The 21,681-nt window shown below is 34.5% G+C and overlaps 1 protein-coding gene across 3 annotated transcripts in view; it reads left to right on the plus strand.

The window, feature by feature from the left end:
• smoc2 (SPARC related modular calcium binding 2) overlaps positions 1–21,681 on the plus strand; it is a 34,488-nt gene that overhangs the window by 6,884 nt on the left and 5,923 nt on the right. For 2 of the 3 annotated variants that reach the window (XM_058794804.1, XM_058794805.1), the window contains exons 2-9: positions 5,010–5,172; positions 8,009–8,115; positions 8,639–8,738; positions 9,542–9,586; positions 12,152–12,235; positions 12,341–12,412; positions 16,640–16,826; positions 19,086–19,168. In XM_058794804.1, coding sequence (XP_058650787.1) covers positions 5,010–5,172; positions 8,009–8,115; positions 8,639–8,738; positions 9,542–9,586; positions 12,152–12,235; positions 12,341–12,412; positions 16,640–16,826; positions 19,086–19,168 — 841 coding nt within the window. The remainder of the gene's footprint in view (positions 1–5,009; positions 5,173–8,008; positions 8,116–8,638; positions 8,739–9,541; positions 9,587–12,151; positions 12,236–12,340; positions 12,413–16,639; positions 16,827–19,085; positions 19,169–21,681) is intronic. The other variant, XM_058794806.1, reaches the window with a different exon arrangement.

The raw sequence follows: 21,681 nt of genomic DNA on the forward strand, positions 1-21,681 counted from the left end.
ATATATATATATATTAACCTTCATTTGAAACTAGTGGTATTGTTGACTAAAACTAAAATTGGGTCATTGAAATAAAAGCTGAAATAAAATAAATATAAAAATAAAACTGAAAAACTTAAACATAAAAAAGTTAAATGTACTTAAAAAGTTAAAAGTACTAAAATTACTGAAATAAATTTAGGCTATAGGTAAATACATATTTAAGAAGAAAAAAAACACATAACAATATTTCTAAACCTTAGAGTAAACGCTAATACATAGTGGCATGGAAACTGCAGACGTCTCTGATGTGTGTTCAGAAACAGTTCTGAATGCGATCCTGTCACTGTTCTCATGTTCTCATGGTGCAGAAAGCATCTGAAGTCTGTTTGGCCGGTTCTGGTGGTGATCTGGTGTCTCTGTGACCAGCTGTTGATGCTGTATACAGACAGCGGTCGTGGGTGGCTTCAGATTCCCCCGGTGATGCTCAATGGACGTGTCTAGGTTTGGCTGCAGCTGAATTGATTGGTGATTATTTGGCCGTGTCTGGGTTTGTGAGGTCTCGTTTGGGTCGATCTGAAACGCTGAATTGTTGAATCGCTAAATGTGTCTTGGCCGCGATGAGGTCTCTGTGGTGGTCGTGTTGGTTTTGTCCATGTCTCGGACGCCAGCTGTGACAGAATTGAACTGCATTGGCCGCGATCGCTTGGCCCGGGTGGGAGGACTGTGAACTCCGTCTTGGCCGGGATCGCGAGATGACCATCGTGGCCGATTGTGGTCGGTTCGGTGGCGCTCCGGGCAGAATCTGTTTCCTGACATCTCTGTCGGGCCTCCTGCGAGCTCCCTGACAGCAGCGCTGAGAATGACGGAGCGGAAGGGGCACCGGGTCACAGCTGCAGAGACCAGAGGGAGAGGGAGAAGGGAAGATAAAGAAAGCGCATGTGTGTAAGACAGACACAAAGAAAACGCAAGAGAGCGAACAGGGTGAGAACAGAGAGAGAAAGACTGTGTGTTTGTCGGAGATAAAGACAGAGAAAGAGAGGGGAAGAAAGAGATTCTGTGGTGGGACTGAGAGTTTGGAGGGGGGTCAGTGTCAGCCATGATCTCAGACAGCAAGAGTCTGTCAGTCACAAACCAGCGCACACAGACCCCAAACAACCAACTCCAGACATCAGACCCTCTTATTCACGACTTAATGTTCATTCATTCATAAATATTCTGAATTAAGAGCGAAAAGGATGATGAAGAGGACTGTTGTCCTTTTGAAACATATTTTTTCTGTCACACACAGAGACGGGATGTACTGCAGCCAATGGAAATAAAATTGAAATCGCGATTGGCCAAGTGCAATAATTAAACCTCAAAGGAGGTGTGATTTAGTTACATAAATATATCGCCTACATGCAAGTTATATAATAAATAAAAAAATACAAATATAAAAAAAGTGTGGACTGAAAGCTGAAGTAAAATTTCACTTTCAGTCCACTTTGAGGGCTGTAACTGAAGGATGGGACAGCATTTTTTAAACATAATTGACCCAATAGCATTACATTATATAATACTCACAAAATACTTTATTTTTATTGAATCCTAAACACACAACATAAAAACTTTACAGATATAATGAGACATCCAAATAAACAACAACAACAACAACAAAAACATCCTAATACAGGGGTTTACAAATAAAATAAAATAAAATAAAATAAAATAAAATAAAATAAAATAAAATAAAATAAAATAAAATAAAATAAAATAAAATAAAATAAAATAAAATAAAATAAAATAATAAAATAAAATAAAATAACAAAAAAGTGTGTTGAATGGTTGCTGAACTAAAAAGTGGATAAAGAATCACTTTTAGTCCACTTTGAAGTTCAGGTGCAATATGAAAGTAAAACTGAGCCCTTATTATTCAGTTTGCTTTTGGTGATAAAAATAAAATAAATAAATAAATAAATAACTAAACTAAACTAAACTAAACTAAAATAAACTAAACTAAAATAAAATAAAATAAAATAAAATAAAATAAAATAACAAAAAGTGTGTTGAATGGTTGCTGAACTAAAAAGTGGATAAAGAATCACTTTTAGTCCACTTTGAAGTTCAGGTGCAATATGAAAGTAAAACTGAGCCCTTATTATTCAGTTTGCTTTTGGTGATAAAAATAAAATAAATAAATAAATAACTAAACTAAACTAAACTAAACTAAACTAAACTAAAATAAAATAAAATAAAATAAAATAAAATAAAATAAAATAAAATAAAATAAAATAAAATAAAATAAAATAAAATAAAATAAAATAAAATAAAATAAACAAATAAATAAAATAAAATAAAATAAAATAAAATAAAATAAAATAAAATAAAATAAAATAAAATAAAATAAAATAAAATAAAATAAAATAAAATAAAATAAAATAAAATAAAATAAAATAAAATAAAATAAAATAATAAAATAAAATAAAATAACAAAAAGTGTGTTGAATGGTTGCTGAACTAAAAAGTGGATAAAGAATCACTTTTAGTCCACTTTGAAGTTCAGGTGCAATATGAAAGTAAAACTGAGCCCTTATTATTCAGTTTGCTTTTGGTGATAAAAATAAATAAATAAATAAATAAAATAAACTAAACTAAACTAAACTAAACTAAACTAAAATAAACTAAACTAAAATAAAATAAAATAAAATAAAATAAAATAAAATAAAATAAAATAAAATAACAAAAAGTGTGTTGAATGGTTGCTGAACTAAAAAGTGGATAAAGAATCACTTTTAGTCCACTTTGAAGTTCAGGTGCAATATGAAAGTAAAACTGAGCCCTTATTATTCAGTTTGCTTTTGGTGATAAAAATAAATAAATAAATAAATAACTAAACTAAACTAAACTAAACTAAACTAAACTAAACTAAAATAAAATAAAATAAAATAAAATAAAATAAAATAAAATAAAATAAAATAAAATAAAATAAAATAAAATAAAATAAAATAAAATAAAATAAAATAAAATAAAATAAACAAATAAATAAAATAAAATAATTTTTATTATTATTATTTTTTTTTTAGTCTTAGAAGAATTCCACAAGAAATGTATTTTGATTGACTTGCAAGTATCTTGCCAAATCTGACCCAAGCTCAAATATATAATTAAAATACTTTATAATAAGTACATATATATTATCACAAAATTGAATTGTATTATAAAATTGCTGCTATCCACAGCTTTATACTCTCACTGCATGTCAACAACTGGCTAATTTGTGGTTATTTTGTTAAACATCTAAAGGAATTTTACAAGAAACATCTGATACAAAGGTCATACCTTAACAAAACTCCATTTCCAAACTCCTAGATCTCCATTTACTCTCCTATAAGCTATGAAAGAGCAACCTCTCAGCACTAACACACACACACACACACACACACTGGGGCATTCAAAAGAGAAGGATTAAATAGTCAATAACTCAGTTACAAAAAGCAAGTAAAAAAGGTTAGTTCAATCTCAGTACACTCACAACCCCTCTTCCGCTATGCATGAACCAGCTTCTTTGCCTCACATTCATCACACACACACACACACACACTTCCCCAGCATTCATCAACTCTAGATTTACGATCAGAGATGACAGCAGAGCTGTCTCCCATCGCCAGGGGCAAAGGGTTGATCCTCAAACCCCCTCTGAAACCATCTTCCAGGTGCAGAGCTCCCTCACACACACACACACACACAGAAAGTCATTTGTAGGATGTCAGCCAGTGCTAATTTTTGAGTGGGTAATGATCCTACCCATCAGCTTTATATGAAGAATCTGTTTCCTTTCAACACTACTTTCATTTGCTGTTTTCCCATGGCTGATTTATTGGCTGCAGGTGAGTGTGTGTGTCTCAGTACCTTTTCAAGTTATTTTTGCATTCGCCAGTTTAGACAATTATAACTCATCTGAACATTAAACATGCACCTGTGCAGATAATGTCCCGACACAAAGCGAGTTGATTTCCTGTCCACTCTTGAATTTGTCGGTGACGTGATGTTTGCAGTGTGTTTGAATGTTCCTGCAGTGCACAAAGAGAAAACACACAGTATTCAATCATTGCGAGTGTGTGAGTTGTTTGTGGCCGTACCTGTGCAGGTGTGAGAGTGACAGACAGATAAAAGCGCTACACGAGAGGCCGTCAGCACCTCTGCCTTTCTCCCACAATCCCTCATTCACAAACAAGACATGACACGGACACAGAGGGGTGTGTGAATGCTATTTGTCTCTCTGTGTTTTGTTTGCGCTTCTGTGTGTGTATTATTTGGTAAATGAATGCGACAGAACAATAGAGAACGGAGTGTGTCATGAGCTCAAAAGATGCCAAGCCCTTCACTGTCGACTTTAAAAAAAAAATAATAATAAAAATTAAAATAAATAAATAAATAAAAACAGGGCACTGGATAAATTTCTATCAGTATAACATAACACTTTCAATTTATTTGTTGTTTGCACAAAATGCACTAAAATAATGAATAATTTTGCTGCCTGCCAAGATACTTTATTTATGACAAAGATGTCATCAAATATATGCTTCATGGTGATCACAACTTAAAAATTTAAAAATTAATTAACAAAATTAACAAATGAATAAAAATATACAAATTATATTATAATTTTTATATAAACATTATATAAATAAATGTTTATAGAAATATAAACTATAATATAAAATGATACATATATTTAAATGCATTTATATAAATAAAAATATAATTAATATGAATGTATATATTAATATATATAAATAGAAATATGTTAATTTTTAAATACAAATAAATGTTTGATATAAAATTATATATATATATATATATATATATATATAATTATAAAATTATATAATATATAATATATATTTTTAATTTAATAAAACACATTTAGAATAAAATCTATATATATCATTATTTTAAATATTAAACTGAAATGCAATTTTAAGTATTTTTATGCTCACATTGTTAGCTTAGTAACTGCTAACATCTCTTTCTGTCTATCTTCACAGTTTCTGCGCGTGGAGCAAGATAAAGAATGCAATACGGATTGTTCTGGAGCTCCTCGCAAGCCGCTGTGTGCATCAGATGGACGGACCTTCAATTCCCGCTGCGAGTTTCTCCGTGCAAAGTGCCGTGACCCTCAGCTGGAAGTCATACGAGGGTCATGCAAAGGTCAGGGTTCACCAATCAAACGTGAGCTGCTGCTAGTTGGCCTGATGCCCTTTGTGGGTCAGGGTCGAAGTGGGCAGGGTTAAATCCATCTAGGGATAAATGATTCTTTGACGAGACAGAGCGGGATTGTGCAGAGTACAACACATTGTCCTTTATGACATTTCAGTGATCTGAAGCGAGCTGAAGTGAGTTGATGATTTGAGGTGACACAAATGAAGCAGATTCAACTTTGCTCCTGATTGTCCTTATGCATCTTAAATTTAAAAAAAGGTTTTAATATTTAGAAAAACTTTTATCAAAAATAAAATAATGCATTTCATTTATAAATTTAATAATATATTAAATATAGCTACATTTATACATTTAATAATCATTAAATTTAATACCATAAATTAAAATTAAATTATCAAAAAATATTGGATCTGAAACAGCTTTTCTTTTCTAATGATGTAACCAAGGCCACACTGGCAGAATAAAAAAATCATATGAACCAGTAATGTTATAGCCTATCAAGTTAAACCCTGACGGACAAACTCAAGATCCAGTGTGGATTATGAATGCCATTTTATGTTTTCTATAAAATCACTCTATTTGGAATGCAAATTAAATAACAAAAGCGTAGCCATATATAGAAATATATAATGACTGGTAAAAATTGGTGCATTTTCACTAAATCCATAAATTGAGAAACATCTTTGCTACGATCTTGATGGGGATCTTGCCTGTGTAAAAATAAATGTACAGTGGTGCATTCATATGTGTGAGAGATCGGTGGTCATTTGTATGAAGGGAGGGGCGAAGGCTGTCAGTAACCACAGAGGTCAAAGGTCAAACGGCTCACAAACACTCTCATTGTATTGGGCTCGGCAGGAAGACTCTCGTGTCCTGTACTCTTTTCTGCTCTGAGCTCTCTTTCTTTCTGTCTTTCTGTCTCCCGTTCACTTTTTCTTTCCCTACTAGTAAGCACAATGTGTCATTCTTACATTGGGATTAAAGAGGGTGTGAGAAATAGAGAGAGAAAGGGAAAGAGGATGAATTATGTTCCGCTAAAATGAGAGTGAAAGAAAACCAAAAAGGAAAGATTAGATTGGAAGGGGAAGTACATTCAGGGATTGTGCAGCTGTGCACAAACGTCAAAGTTGAGAACAGTTTATTTCAGCACTCTTTATATGATTTGTCTCCTCCTACAAACAGTGATATAATAAATGTTAAATAAATAAATGGTGCTAAGCATAAAAAGCAGGTTTTGAACCTTGTTCTTTTGCTCTGAACTATTTTTACATTTTTCCACTCTGGAAACACTCAGCCATCAGCATCCTTCCTCTTTATTAAGCATAATTTTCCAGCTTTCATTTATTGTGATAAAGCATGCTGCTAAGCAAATGCCATAACTGTGGTTTAAAAGACAATTCATATTTAGTAATATTAATTTAACTGCTAACACTATCCATTGAGAACAAAATTTGAACCGACTTGAGCTGATTTGCCTTCTGTAGAGCTGATTACTGAACTTTTCAAAACCAATGAGCTTGCAAATTTGACAGTTATTGAACTAAATTGAGCTGAATAATGACATTATTATCTTCTCTAGGGCTGACTTGCAGCTTAAATAGTTTTTTTTCATAATTAATTAATTTTACAACATTAACACTGTTATTATTAATATGAAGCTGATTTAAAACAATATGTACTTCATAAAGCATTATATAAATAAATGTAACCTGACTTGACCTGACACTCTAATAAGCATAAAATACATAATGCACACAAACACTGGGTAAAATGGCTAATTTCAAGTACTATATTTTAGTGATTTTCTTTTTTTTTTTTTTCAGAACTGAGTTTATACATATATTTATAGGTTAGCATTTAGCTCGTATACCATCTTTTTGACTGAGTTCCTTGCTTATCCTCTCGTGCCATCCCCTACTAAAAGTGTTTTAATGATTTGCCCAGTGGAGAGAGTGAGTTTATGTCTCCACTGAGGTCTGGAAGATTTTCTGCCCAGCTGCATCAATGACATCCACACACACTACCACACATAAATGTACATACAGATGCATTATAACCTGCTGGACACCATCAGCTCACACAGACTTAACACAGAATGACAGAGTGAGATCTGCGATAGTTTTACCACTGGACTGGTATAGAGATAGTGATGACTCCAGTAGGAGTGTTGGTCTAATTCCCAACCACACACAGGGATCCACCACTTCCGAAACATCTTGAATTATTCTGTGTCTGAGAAGTCACATGTCACTGCAAAAGAAACCAAGTCTTATTTCCTGCTTCATTTTCTTTCGCCATTGCCATTCTTTCCTTTCTTCTGAAAAAAAAGAAAAGAAAAAACACCCGTGCCACATCAGTCAGAGAGAGAACGCCAGAGGACTCGCCTGTCGGTTTGAATTTAATGCACTCGCTCTCTGCAGACTTTCTGTTTTCTATATTACACTGACACGATGAGCAGAATAGTGACTGTGTGCTTAAAGTGGAAAAATGGGAAATAAAGTTTAAGGTTATATATAGAAAAGAGGATGGACAGAGTTTGTGAACAAATGAATCATCAAGTTTATATTACTTTTCAAGATCTCCAAAGCAGACATGTCATGCATTTTTTAAGAAAGCTCCAGTGGCAGTCCTGACTCACTTTTAACTACTTAGCTATTTGATAATCAGGATAATCTGGATAAAGACCATTTTCAGTTCACAACAAATTACCTATGAATTGACTGACCAAATTCAGATATGAGAATGTGTTATTTTTGCCATACAATAACATGGATGGTTATATAGTTTGTCGCACTTGCTGGATTTACCTGTGTTATGTCTTCAGATACGTCCAGGTGTGTAGCAGAGAAGAAATACACAGAACAGCAAGCCAAGAAACTCTTCCCACAGGTGTTCGTTCCTGTCTGCAACCCTGACGGAACCTACAGCGAGGTATGAGATATAATGATAGAATAATAAAACAATGGATGGATAGATAGATAGATAGATAGATAGATAGATAGATAGATAGATAGATAGATAGATAGATAGATAGATAGATAGATAGATAGATAGATAGATAGATAGATGGATGGATGGATAGATAGACAATTTAACAGACAGACGGATGGATGGATGGATGGATGGATAGATAGACAATTTAACAGACAGACGGATAGATGGATGGATGGATGGATCGATAGATAGACAATTTAACAGACAGACGGATGGATGGATGGATGGATGGAGGGATAGACAATTTAACAGACAGACGGATGGATGGATGGATGGAGGGAGGGAGGGATAGACAATTTAACAGACAGACGGATGGATGGATAGATAGATAGACAATTTAACGGATGGACGGATGGATGGATAGATAGATTTTACACCTTTAACAATTTCACTGTCAAATTTCTGAATTTGTCTGCCTCTCTCTGTCTTTTTCTTTATCTCTGCTGTATTTGACTAACAGGTTCAGTGCCACAGCTACACTGGTTATTGTTGGTGTGTGACACCCAGTGGCAGACCCATCAGCGGCTCAGCAGTAGCCAATAAGAAACCTCAATGTCAAGGTACCATACTTCTACCCCTGCTGTGTTTTTCGTGCCTTTTTTCTACTCCGTGCTTCACTCACATCTTCTTTGTTTTCAAAAGAGATTTTCACCTCATAAATAGTACTCTGAAGTGATTCCAAACAGTGATTACACAATCTCAGTGTTTTGGCACATTATAGTTGTTTAGGAATATAAATCAACAGAGAAATGCAGAAACTCAGCATCTAAGCCAGTGATAGCACTGCGAGATGCCAAAACAGAGCTAATCCTAATCTACAGAAACGTTCCAGCATAACAATACCACATAACCAAAGCCACATGCAGTAAACTAGCATAGCACTGCATTAAACACACACTCACGCACAAAACTGAAACTCAATCACTGCAGGCCATGGGTTTCTGGATCATAACATTGTTGGCTTGGCTTTGTACAACAACCACAGCTTCACTAGAAAAGGACCAATTAGATTTAATTGCACATGCAACAGCTTAATCAGTTAGGTCTGGGGGAGCATCACAAAACAAATGCGCATTTGGCAGGCAAAGCGCCCAATTCAAACATTCTTGCTCTTTTACTCCAAGATAGTGTCATATGGCTTTTACCCCCTGCAGCTTCCATAACATTATCATGTTCCTCTGTAGAGGCTTAATGCATAATTAAAAACGTAAGTCATTTCAAATGAAGCATTCCTGGAAGACTTCATTCTGATCTGCAGGACACATTTGAATGTTATAGTCCAGTTAAGAATGAACTAAAGTCTAGGTGTAGATTTGCTAAAATCTTAGTGTGAGTAACCTGTGATTGTCCTGTTGATTTTCAGGGTCCAAGAACGGTAAAGTGAATCCGAAGGAACCAGGAAAATCAGGTAAATACCCTCAACGGTTTCTTTTGATTTGGTAAAGACTTTCATGAGGGGCAATCTGCACTGACAGCTACGTTTTAATGTGTGTGTATGTGTATGTGTATGTCTGTACTGCGAGTTACGGCTTGCCGTTCTAATATTTTGTGAATTGAGAGTGCTGAAGTTGCTTCAGGGCTGAAAGTAAATGGTCGTATGTTGGAGTCGTTAAACAGAGAGACGCTGTAATAACAGCCTTTGCTTTTCACAGTCGTTAAAATGAAATCGAAGGGCTTCACGGTTTTGTCATAGCACCGCAGTGAACATTAACCACTTCACCTGGACGTCATTTCTCTTCTTTCCAGATGAAGACCTTTCTCATGCACTACTAATGGCACTGATTCCCTCCTTTTATGAAACAAAACAGACCACCTGATCTCCAGATAATCACCCTATTTTGTTTTTTTCCCTTCTCAGTTTTAAGGGGAATGTCTTTTTCAGTTTAAACAATCAGCTATGGGAGATGTGAAGGTTTTTGTTGAAGTTCATTTCTTAGATGTTTTAACTCTTCTAAAGAGCGTATTGATTAAAAATGTGATTTTACTTACGAAATGTCAAATTTCCAAGTATGCCTATTAAAAAAAGGCACTGTAATATAATGGAAAATTGAATCATGCTCAGTCACCAGAAAAGCTGGTATTTTGATTTCCACATCATTTCAAACACTAGCAAGCTGCCTCAAAAATCCTTATTAGATGGGGGACAAAGTGAGAGAAATGAAATTCTAGTAATATATATATACTCACTAGGTTTTGGAACAGATCCATTGTCAGAGGTGCGGCCTGGTCAGTAGTGCACATAACACAATGATGACCTGGCTTTGCGTCTTGGGTCATTTCCCGATCCCACGCCTTCTCCTTCTTCCCACCATTTCCTGTCGCTTCAGGGCTGTCCTATCAAATAAAAGGCAAAAAGCCACAAAAACATAGAAAATCATTGCTACACTTGAAATTTTAGAGTCATATAAATAACATGGTCGGATCTCATAATACTTTATCACTTCATCAGAGTGCTGACAGTGGCTGTTCCCCAAGTTCCCAACTTTTTCCCAAGGATGCTAGTAGAGAAAAACACACCAAAAGAAAGAAGGGGCAGTTTATCTTCTGCCCTCTGATGAGTTAATGGTGACCCTGCTGAGGTTAACCACACCTGCGGCTCTCAGCGTTTTAGATTCCTGTGGCCAGCGTCTAGAGATGTTCCTTCATCCTCGTCTGCACACATAACACATATGTCCGCTTTCTTGCATGCCTGTTCTCCAGATCACTAAAATCTGAACTAAACAAAAACATTTGTTGTTTTTTTTACAGGGAAGGCAGCTTATTTTTCCAAACAGTGTCCAAAATTCATGTTTTGCCAGCCATACATATTTCTTACCAGTCACGAAAATGTATTTTGCATTATTTTTTATTTAGAAATGCATAATAAAAAATAATGCAAAATACATTGTATATATATATATATATATATATAATCACTAATATATAATGACTTTTTGACTATATATAAGACTTGACTATATAAGACTATATATTGACTATGTATATAGGACTATAAGTAAACCCAACCAGTATTGATATGGAAAAAACCTTTACTCTTCCTTCTGATCACACTACAAAACAAGTGAAGCTCTTTCTCAGTATTTTTGTCTTGTTTTCCAGTGCAAATGTCATGACTTAAGATGTCTTGTTTTCTGAGAAATTGTTCAAAATTAAGTGAAGTATTAAAACAAGATCAAATATCTGCCTATATAGGCTCAGAACAATCAACTTAATTCAATGGGAAAACAAGTTTTCATACCCCTTTGACAGATGTTTGTTCTGGTTTTAAACAAACTCACAATTGGTCAAATTCATTTTGCATCTCAAGTTTGTTGATTTAAGGATATTTAGATGTTTGCATTGGAAAAGAAAAGAAAAATACTGAGTAATACACTCATTTTTTGCAGTGCATGCAACATTTTTTGCAATGACTTTATGAATTTGAAACTTAAGACCTTTTTATGCTTTAATTTGTCAGAGGAATGGGGATTTATTGTCACACAAGTTCACACAAGGGACAAACTATTTCCTAGATAAATAATTATCCAAAGAATAAGTCTTAAAAAGCCATGAATTATGTTGCAAATCATAATGAAGTTGCTGAGTAACATTTTTCAAATCACTTGAGCTAAATTTTACTCACATTTAGTGTTCATTTTGGACGCTGTTTTGCGTATATATTTGTCACCTTTGAATTTTTGCATTTACAGACTTCTATATTTGAACTACACTGCCTTTTGTCATAAACGAGTGTTTCATGGTGTCAAGCAAAGAGATTGAATGTTTAAATTTTTTCTTTTTTTTTCTTTCATTGAGTCAATTATAACCACTAAACCTCCTTTAACCCTTTATCTGCCTGTTTGTGTTCTTCAGTTTATCTTCTTCCTCTGTCATATTCTGTTCCTCCATCTCTCTAATCTATCCTGGCCGGGCAATGTGCAAATGCGTTATGGATCATGTGATGTGACTGTTTAGCTGACACTCGTAATTGTAGTTTCCTTGCAAATCTTCTCCATTCTAAATGCAGATCCGCCAACGTTTTTCGTAGTGGAAACCCAGCCATCTGCTGATGAGGAAGGTGAGTGTCAATGAAGCCTTTAAATGCCGTCTAGGACGAGCGCTCACTAGGATTTGAGACAGAACCAATGTTTTGTGCATTCGTGTGTGTGTGTGTGTGTTTCAGACATCATCTCTCAGTACCCCACACTCTGGACAGAACAGGTCCGCAGCCGACAAAACAGGACAAGAACACAATGTGAGTTACTGACAAACATCTGTTATCACTTTTCAACACAAAATGCTAACAGAGCCAGATTGGTTTTGGTATGTAGGAGAAGACGGAAAATCGTAAAATGTTAAAAGTTTTTATTAACTTACTTTGCTCAGGAGATGTCAGTAGACTTTGCAGTTTGAGTATCAACTTTATCTCTTGATGTGTCTGCTGATATAAGAAAAACAGACAAATGAGACACCTGTTGATATTCAGAATGATTATAGAGCTTTAAAGAGGACATCGGATGCAAAATTCACTTTCACATGGTGTTTGCATATAATATAAACGTGTCTTAGCAGCAGTGTGCGGACACAAACACCCTACAAAGATAAAAATACATTAACTCCTTTTTTTAATCCCCAAAAAACCTAAACAGTCTCAATTAATGACCCCTTTAAAACTAATACACTATAAAAAGTGATAAGTTAATTTAGCTTAAAAAAATTTAAGAAACCTGTTGCCTGTTGACTTGACAATTCACTTCACTTATTTTTTTAAATAATCATTTACTTAAAAATTTTAAGGCAACGGGTTTCCTCAATTTTTTTAAGTTAAGTCAACTTATCACTTTTTACAGTGTATAGATCAGATATCTTGAAACTGAAAGAATCTGGTGAGAATTGTCACATTGAGTTCATATTACCTCAAGACTTTTTGAGACATTTAAGATAGGGATGTTTTTCTCAAGATACATTTCTGAAAAGCAAGGCACTTAAAGTCTCTGTTTTCTTGGTAGAAAATTACTAGGGGACCCATCTGAGAAACTGGAGATCATGGTGTTATTTTTATTATCATTTGCATACTATTATAGTATTTATTAATATTTTTAATTACCTTTTATTTTGATATTTTCAGTTTTCATTTTAATTTTTGTTATATGCTTTTGTCATTTTTATTACTTTTTATATATTTGTATAAATTAGTTTGAGTTTTACTTTTTCTTTTTTTACTTTTTCTTTTTTTTTTTTTTTTTGCAGTTTTAGTCATATTAATTTGTGTGTTTGTCTTGCATCTTTCGATTAGCTGCTAGAGTAGCATTACTATTTTGTAAGTTTTTTTATCTATTATTTTCATTTTTTATTTTTATTATATTTGAAATGGCCATTTATTTATTTAGTTATTTATTTGTGTTAATTTTAGTTAACAATTAAGGCCTAGTTTTAGAAAACAGTTGAGATATTAGAAGACATACATTTCTTTTGTGATTTATATATTTTGTTATTTTACTTTATTTTTTATTTATTTATTTTTTGTATGGGAATAGAAAGAGAAAGCAAAAGAGACAAAGACAGATAGTTATCTGCAAGTATTATGAAACTGTTGCAAACACACACACACACACACACACACACTGAAGCACATATGTAAAGATCCAGCTCACTGTGGCACTCAGCCATTGCCTGACATGTTGATCTAATGAAGGAATCAACAAAGATGTCATTAAAACCCATCTGGGAAAAAATGACGACATGAACTCAGTAAAAGATCTAATTCTGATGACATTATTACAGAGTTTGTGTGTTTCTGAATAGACTCGTTTTTGCGTGTGTGTTTGTGTGTCTGTGTGTGTGAATAGCTTGTGAATAGAAAGGCCTCTTGATTTACAATCAATAAAACATCAGTACAGTGCAGTGAACGCTGATGGTTTTGATTACAGCTGATTCGTTAAGGTCTAAAGGGTGATTATCACCATTCAGAGACGCTCAGAATAGAATTGAACGAAAGACAAGCGGCAAAGAAAAGATGTCTCTGGGTTAAAAAAAGAAGAGAAAACCCATGGCAACATTTTCTAAAACAATGCTCACATGAAGCCAAAGACCTGACAACACCACAGAGAAATAGAGAGGATAACTATAAACGGATGTGGGAGAGAGAATACCTTAGCAAATGCGTAGCACTACACTAAATACCACTCAAAACAGCTTAGCAACGCCCTGAACATCCTAGCAACCACCCCGAAAACCTTAGCAACTGCATAGAAAAGCACTTAAAAACACCCAGATCAGCTTAGCAACAGTGTAGAAACAGGGCTCCATGACTTTAAATGCATTTTTGTGATATATTTCAGTATACAGAGTAGTGTATCTGTAATATCTGATAACAGTACTAATATTTAATGCTTTACAATTAAATTAAAAAGCGGAAGGTTTGTTCAGTCTCTCATCACAAACAAGTGCAGATGTAAGTGCAATGTAAGTAAGAGATTTATTCACAGTGTAGGCAGATTTTTAAACATTGCTTAAACTCACGCTAGACTGAAGTCAGTGATCATTTTCTTTGATAATGTAAATGTTCTATATAATCTATACAATTTATTCGCTGTTTGAATAACCGAAATGTAAGTGTTATAATTAGCTTACAATATTTTTTTATTAAACTGTATTCAGTTTAAATACAAATTCAGTAGTATTAAAACGATTTTATGACATGACATCCATATCTAGTACTTTCCTACTAAGATACAATGTGCGTAGTTAATAGAATAGGCCTACACTAACATTAGACTACTTTTAGCCTGGAGTTTGTTCACCCTCCGTCTGTGACTGACTACCATATTTTGTGCCGCCGCAGAATACATTAGAAACCACGTATCATCTCTCCATCTCTCTCTCTCTCACTCACACACACACTTTTTTTTTTTTTTTTATAATCTTGCTTGCATTAGATCAGGCGGCTCAAAGCGTTGCTGGAGAGCTGTGTTGTGGCACATGAGATGATTGGTTCCTGATGCAGAGAAATCTCATGGCTCAAAGGTTGTGCTCCATATGGATCATTCATGTGTTTGGGGCTGTCGTTGTGTCTCTTGGAGGATTGAAAGGAAGCGCTAAGATGCCACTGTTTTCCCAAAACAATGTGTTTTATGCAGCGATTTTCTGCCCAAGGTCACTATCTTCATTCAAAGACACAGCAAATGCAGGCACCCAGAGACAATGTGTAAATATTTATGCTGGTCGAGCAGCAGGAGCCCTGTGCAGTCATTAACTTCTTAATGTCATAAACATTCCCGCAGGCTCCAGATAAAGCACAAGCTCTCACTTTCACTCTCTCTGACTCTCTTATCCACTCCAACATGCTGTCCATCCATCTCTCCACGGCTGTGTCCAAGACCTCATCGTCCAGTCAGTCATTGACTTCATAGGCAGTGTTCTTGTATGAAGGCCCCATAACATCAGCTTTAGAGATAACCATGAATATTTAATTAATGTAATGCTTGTTTCTCAATATGGAATCATAAGTTATAAAAATGTATGCATTTAATTAATTTGTTCAATTAAGTTTGATTAATCTGTTCCAATTAAATTTAATGGATTTAATTAAAATTTGATTTAATTTTAATTCATTTAAATGTATTATTAATTCTTCAGACATCAGACTTAAAACAATGCTAAATTCTCAGTATGAATGGAATTGCAAGTTGAAAAAGTTAAATAAAAACAATATGTGTGTTTAATTGATTTGTTCAAGTTTCATTCAAATTATATTAATTAAACTAAATTTAAGTACTTTAAATGTATTATTAATTGTTTTAACATCAGACAGCATACATTCTTTTAACCAGATGAATCACACTCACAGGATCATGAGATATCATATTTAATAAATGCAATGCTTATCTATCAGTATATAGATTTATAAGGTTTTTTAATTGACATTTATACATTAATTTGCTCAACTGCCAATTGTGTAATTAATTTGTTTAAAATTTAATAATAAATTTAGATGTATTAAAGATTTATTTGTTAACACATATAATAAATAAAAATAAAATGGAATAAAACATTTTAATTTAATTCAATTTAAATTTATTATACATTTTTTCAACATCAAATAGCATTTACCTGTATGTTCTTTTGTCCAGATGAATCACACCCAAGATTATGAGATACCATATGAGGGATGCATGCTTCCAAAATCATGGAATTAGATATTAGTCAAACATTGTATTTTTTGGAATTATTATTATTATTATTATTATTAAAGATTTTAGAAAACGTCTGCTATATTCTAGTCCTCACAAGCTATTGTGCATTGTCTTATTTACTACTTTTAAGTTTTTGGAGCTTGACAGCTCCTGGACACTGTCTCCTTTCATTGTATGGAAACACAGATGCTTGGCTTCTCTTCGCCACAGAGAACACTGACACTTACTCACTCATATTGTGTCTCCTGCAGTATTTCACTCCTTTCCTCTGCCTTACTTTACCTCAGCGACCTCATGTGATCAGGAGCAGCTGTCAGCACAGGAAGAAGCAAGACAACATAAAAACGAAGCAGTTTTTGTGCCGGATTGTGCTCACGGTGGCCTCTACAAACCCGTTCAGTGCCATCCCTCCACCGGGTACTGCTGGTGTGTCCTGGTGGACACTGGACGACCCATACCTGGCACATCCACAAGGTAATGCACTCAATATAGGATTTTCCAGTACAACTACTTGTATATTATTTCTACAATGCATTTTTAAGGAAATAGTTCACCCACAAATGAAAATGTACACGAGGTTGTTTTTTCATTGGAACAGATTGGAGAAATGTTGCTCACCAATGGATTCTCTGCAGTGAATGGGTGCCATCAGAACAAAAGTCCAAATAGCTGATAAAAACATCACAATAATCCACAAGTAATCCACACGACCAGAGACCATCAATTAACATCTTGTGAAGCAAGTAACTGTGTGATTGTAAGAAACACATCATTATTAAGCTGTTATAAGTTTAAACGGTTGCTTCTGGACAAAATATGAGAGCACAATCTATTATAACAGATAACATCTAATATCCTCCAATGAAAAAGTCCATCCCCGTTGGACTCTTCAACATCTACCAACATGTTTGCTTAGAACTCTTTTGGACTGCTTTTGCTTGTAAACCGTGCTTGATCTGAGCACATTTCTCTTCTGATTCAGGTGAGATTAGAGAACGCAATATAACAGATAGAGGACTCATATTTTAGCTTGAAGCAACAGTTTGAAGTTAGAAGTGTTGCTTTTCACTTCACAAGATGTTAATTGATGGACTGGAGTGGTGTGGATTACTTGTGGATTATTGTGATGTTTTTATCAGCTGTTTGGACTCTCATTCTGACGGCACCCATTCACTGCAGAGGATCCATTAGTGAGCAAGTGATATAATGCTAAATTTCTCCAAATCTGTTCCGAGAAAGAAACAAACTCATCTACATCTACAACTTTTCAGCCAATTTTTATTTTTAGGTGAACTAGCCCTTTAACATCCGCTTTAACAAAATGCTATTTTAAACACTTTAAAATACCTCTGGCGCCTCTAAGAAACAAATCCGTCCTTATTTAGTTGCCAGAATACAACTTAAGCAGTTTGTCTCTATTGAAAGGAAAAACCAACCACTTGGCTTTTAAAATGGTAAGTGCCAGTCGACCTGTTCAGTTCAGTACATCTAATATACACCCGGGGCAGGTCTCATTCTTCCACTTACTATGGGGTACAAAATTGAGCTTTGGAGTCTCTCAGGGGCCAATACTTGGCCTAATCTCATTCAGTCTCTTTTTCGAGTGCAGCTTTCTGCTCTGCAGTCATTAAGAAAAGCTAAATATACCAGCAAATTATTCTGATTAAATACTCATCTGCTAACTGGTGGGCTGCTCAACCGCCCCAAATCTGATCAAGAAACCTGGCAGAATGACAAAACATAGCGAGTGTGTTTGCCAGGGGTCAGTGACACTCTCTGTATTCAGGGGCACATTTAATGAGCTGCAGGAGTGTTATGGAGCGATGCTGTGGATTTCTGACCATCGCCGAATGTGGTATTGAGTTAACAAAGCCTCAGGCAGTGTGCCAAACAGCACATTAGAGTGTGCATGGAAGTGCTACCTTCCCATCAGCCTCCTCTATCTCTCTCTCTTTCTCTGTTATTTGGGCAAGTCACTTGGCAATGATTGGATAACATTTACTCTCCTAATGGGGCCATGAACGTTTCTCTTGTTTTACACTTACTTTTTCTTTTTGTCCACACATTGTCTTTCACTCCATTGCTCTGTTTCCTGCATCTCTGAGCCGTCCTTCTAGTGACTGCATCCTATAGTGCAGTTGTTGTGAATAGATAAGGTGATCAAAAAATCTTCACAGAAGCATATTCAGTTACAAAAATATGATGATCCATTTACAGAAAGCCTATTAAATAAACAACAAACATGATCTGTTCTCCAAATTTTGAACTTTGATTAAGATCTGTTTAAAAATGAATTAATTTCAGCAAGTGAAATTATGCCTTAGTTTTAAGTATATTAAAAGTTATATACACAGTGTGTGTGTGTGTGTGTGTGTGTGTATAACTTATATATACATATAGATATAACAATAGAATGATAGAACGAACACATAAATAATTCATAGACAGATAAACTGAACAATTATAAATTATTTTGCATTTCTTATATATACCTACATATCATTATTATTTTCCAATATACATCACAATGGTGAAGAAAAGATCATCTGTATTCAACATTATTCAACAGTATTATGTTATTTTGGTCTTTGTGCTATTTAAAACAAAATCTAAACATTTTTCTTAGCATTGGTGGAATGTTTTAGCTGTTGGACTCATCACTGTGTAAACAATAATGCTTTGTATTCACTCTCATTCCTTCTCTGTTTTTTCTCTCTCTCTCTCTTGCTGTAGATTTGAACAGCCAAAATGTGATGGAAACGCAAGAGCCCATCCAAACAAACCAAAGGACCATTACAGGAGCAGACACCTGCAGGGTAAGCTTAACTGTGTGCTTATGAGCAGATGCGAAAATATTGTGCAAGGCTTGCTGGAGAGAAACTGAAAAATAGCAAGAGGACTAGAAACAAAGCTACAAAAATGAAAAACAACACCTTTTTACCAAAGAGGACCTCAAGGAAATAAATAAAAATTAAACTGAATAGGTGTCTTTTAATAGGTGCACTACCTGTTGTTTGGTTCATTCTGCAAATTTGATATCACATTTTATACACGCACAAAGTAAACATAAAAATGTCTGTTTAGGCATCTATATGTTATTGCTTGTGAGCTCAGGTATGTGTGTGACATCTAGAGTCTAAAACCATCTCCTGGTTTCCCACGACCCTACGGTCTGCATAGACGACAGATGTTAACAGATCATCTCAGTGAGGAAAGGGGAGGTAGAAAAGATAGATTACAATAGATAGCACGAGCCTAGGAGGATGACAAGGAAGGATGAGTGTGGGGGAGTGGCTGTGACGAAGAACAGAGGAAAAAGGAGTAGAGGGCAAAGATAAAAAAAAGCAAAAAGGAAACAAGGGAGTGACTTCCATTTCCAGCATGAATGAAGTCGTTGATTAGACTCAAATTAATAAGAGCTGCAATATTCCACCCCTGTAAGTGGACTATAGGTTACATATTCAATATTATTTTATATAAAAAATAAATACACTGCTGTTCAAAGGTTTGGAGTCAGCTAAATTATTACACACATTAATTTAGTCAAAAGTCACAGTAAAGGCATTTATAATGTAACAATTCTTATTTTTTTTTATTTCAAATAAATAATTTTATTTCAGGATCCTGAAAAATGTTTCACTGTTTCCACAAAAAATTAAGCAGCAACAATGTTTTCAATACTGATAATAAGAAATGTTTCTTAAGCAGCAAATCAGTATATTAGAATGATGGTGAAATACTATTGCTCAGACCTAATATCCACCTTTACGAAAATATAATGTGGTGGTACAGTGTTATTAATTGGAATAGTACTCTGGCATTTCAACATCTACCATGATTCTGAATAATTGTAATGCATGGTATAAATGCTATGGTATTTACAGTAGCATGGTATTTACTAACAAGAAGTACCCTGTGTACATCTAAAAATATCATGGAAATACCATGGTACTTTTTACTAGTGCAAGTACATGAGAAATGCTTTTGTGCTTTGTCAGAATGTGTAGTAACCATGGTCAGACTTTGACTAATAGGATTATCTACATACTTTAATTAAGATTAAGTGGTGGAACAGGCTTTTGAAACAGTGTGTGAGGTGTGAGAATGTGTGTGTTACTTTGCTATATTTTTTTGGAATCAGACAAAGCCTCCCTTTGGAAATATCTTCAAAGGTAAAGGGATTCATTAATAAGTTTGAAAAATTGCTCAGTGAGGGAGTGACAGTCTTATCTTTTATGAGCTTATTAATTTTATACTATATTTATTATATTATATTTTAGAGTGACAAAAAAAAAAAATAAATAATAATCCAATCATTGCTAACACTCACTGATGTTGGTGATGATGTCCCTCAGTATGTTGTCACTTCCTGGATGATGATGTCATCAAAGAACAAACTTTAATTATTTAAAGGGATATTACTAAACCTCCCACACCATCGGAAAAAGAGTATAAAAGCTGTGACTGGGGCAGAACCCTTTCAAAAGGTACAGTTTTGTACCTATTTATTTTTTTTTTTTTTTACCTCTAAAGGTGCATATTAATGCCTTAAAGATACATATTAGTATCGGACGTGCACATTTTATTAGTACCTTTTGAAAGGGTACCACCGTGTCAGCGTTTGTACCTTTTTTTCTGAGAGTGCAGTATGGAAAGTGATATTTAAGACAGTAAAAATGGATCCAATAATAACACGTGAAGAAATACGTTGAGTATTTCATAATAAAAAACGAAAACTCATTGATACGCAAAAATGAACTTTGGCGTTTATATGCTACGCGCGTTTTTGGCGTGCATATAATATGCAGTTTTCACGTGCATATGATACGAAATTTGTTGGCGTGCATATGATACGCAGTTTTCGCGTACATATGATACGCATCTACACCACAACCCTAATCCTACCCATCGCGTAGCATAGACACGCCAAAGTCCATTTTTGCGTATCAATACCACGAGTTTTCGTTTTTATTTGGCGTACTATTTATACGCACTTTCATGGGATCGGGTTGGGATAGTACATGATGCACCCAAAAAGTAGTAGAATTATTTAAAATGCACCCCTACTTTCAATTAATTGTAACTGAGTTATGTTACAATTATGAATCTGTACTGCATAGTAAGAATGACCCAGCTTAGTAAACACAGACTAATTGTTGTTCTTATCCACTACTAGGCTAGCTTTGCCACTATGCACTCTGGTAAACATGCCAATATCCCAATATGTTAATGAATAAGTCTCTGTTCCTCAGGTGTGTGTGTGTGTGTGTGTGTGTGGACGTTCAAGCTGCCAGCAGCATGTGTACAGGTGCTGTTGTGTGAGCAGCTC

Source organism: Onychostoma macrolepis, chromosome 13 (genome assembly GCF_012432095.1).
Source record: "Onychostoma macrolepis isolate SWU-2019 chromosome 13, ASM1243209v1, whole genome shotgun sequence".
NCBI lineage: Eukaryota > Metazoa > Chordata > Actinopteri > Cypriniformes > Cyprinidae > Onychostoma > Onychostoma macrolepis.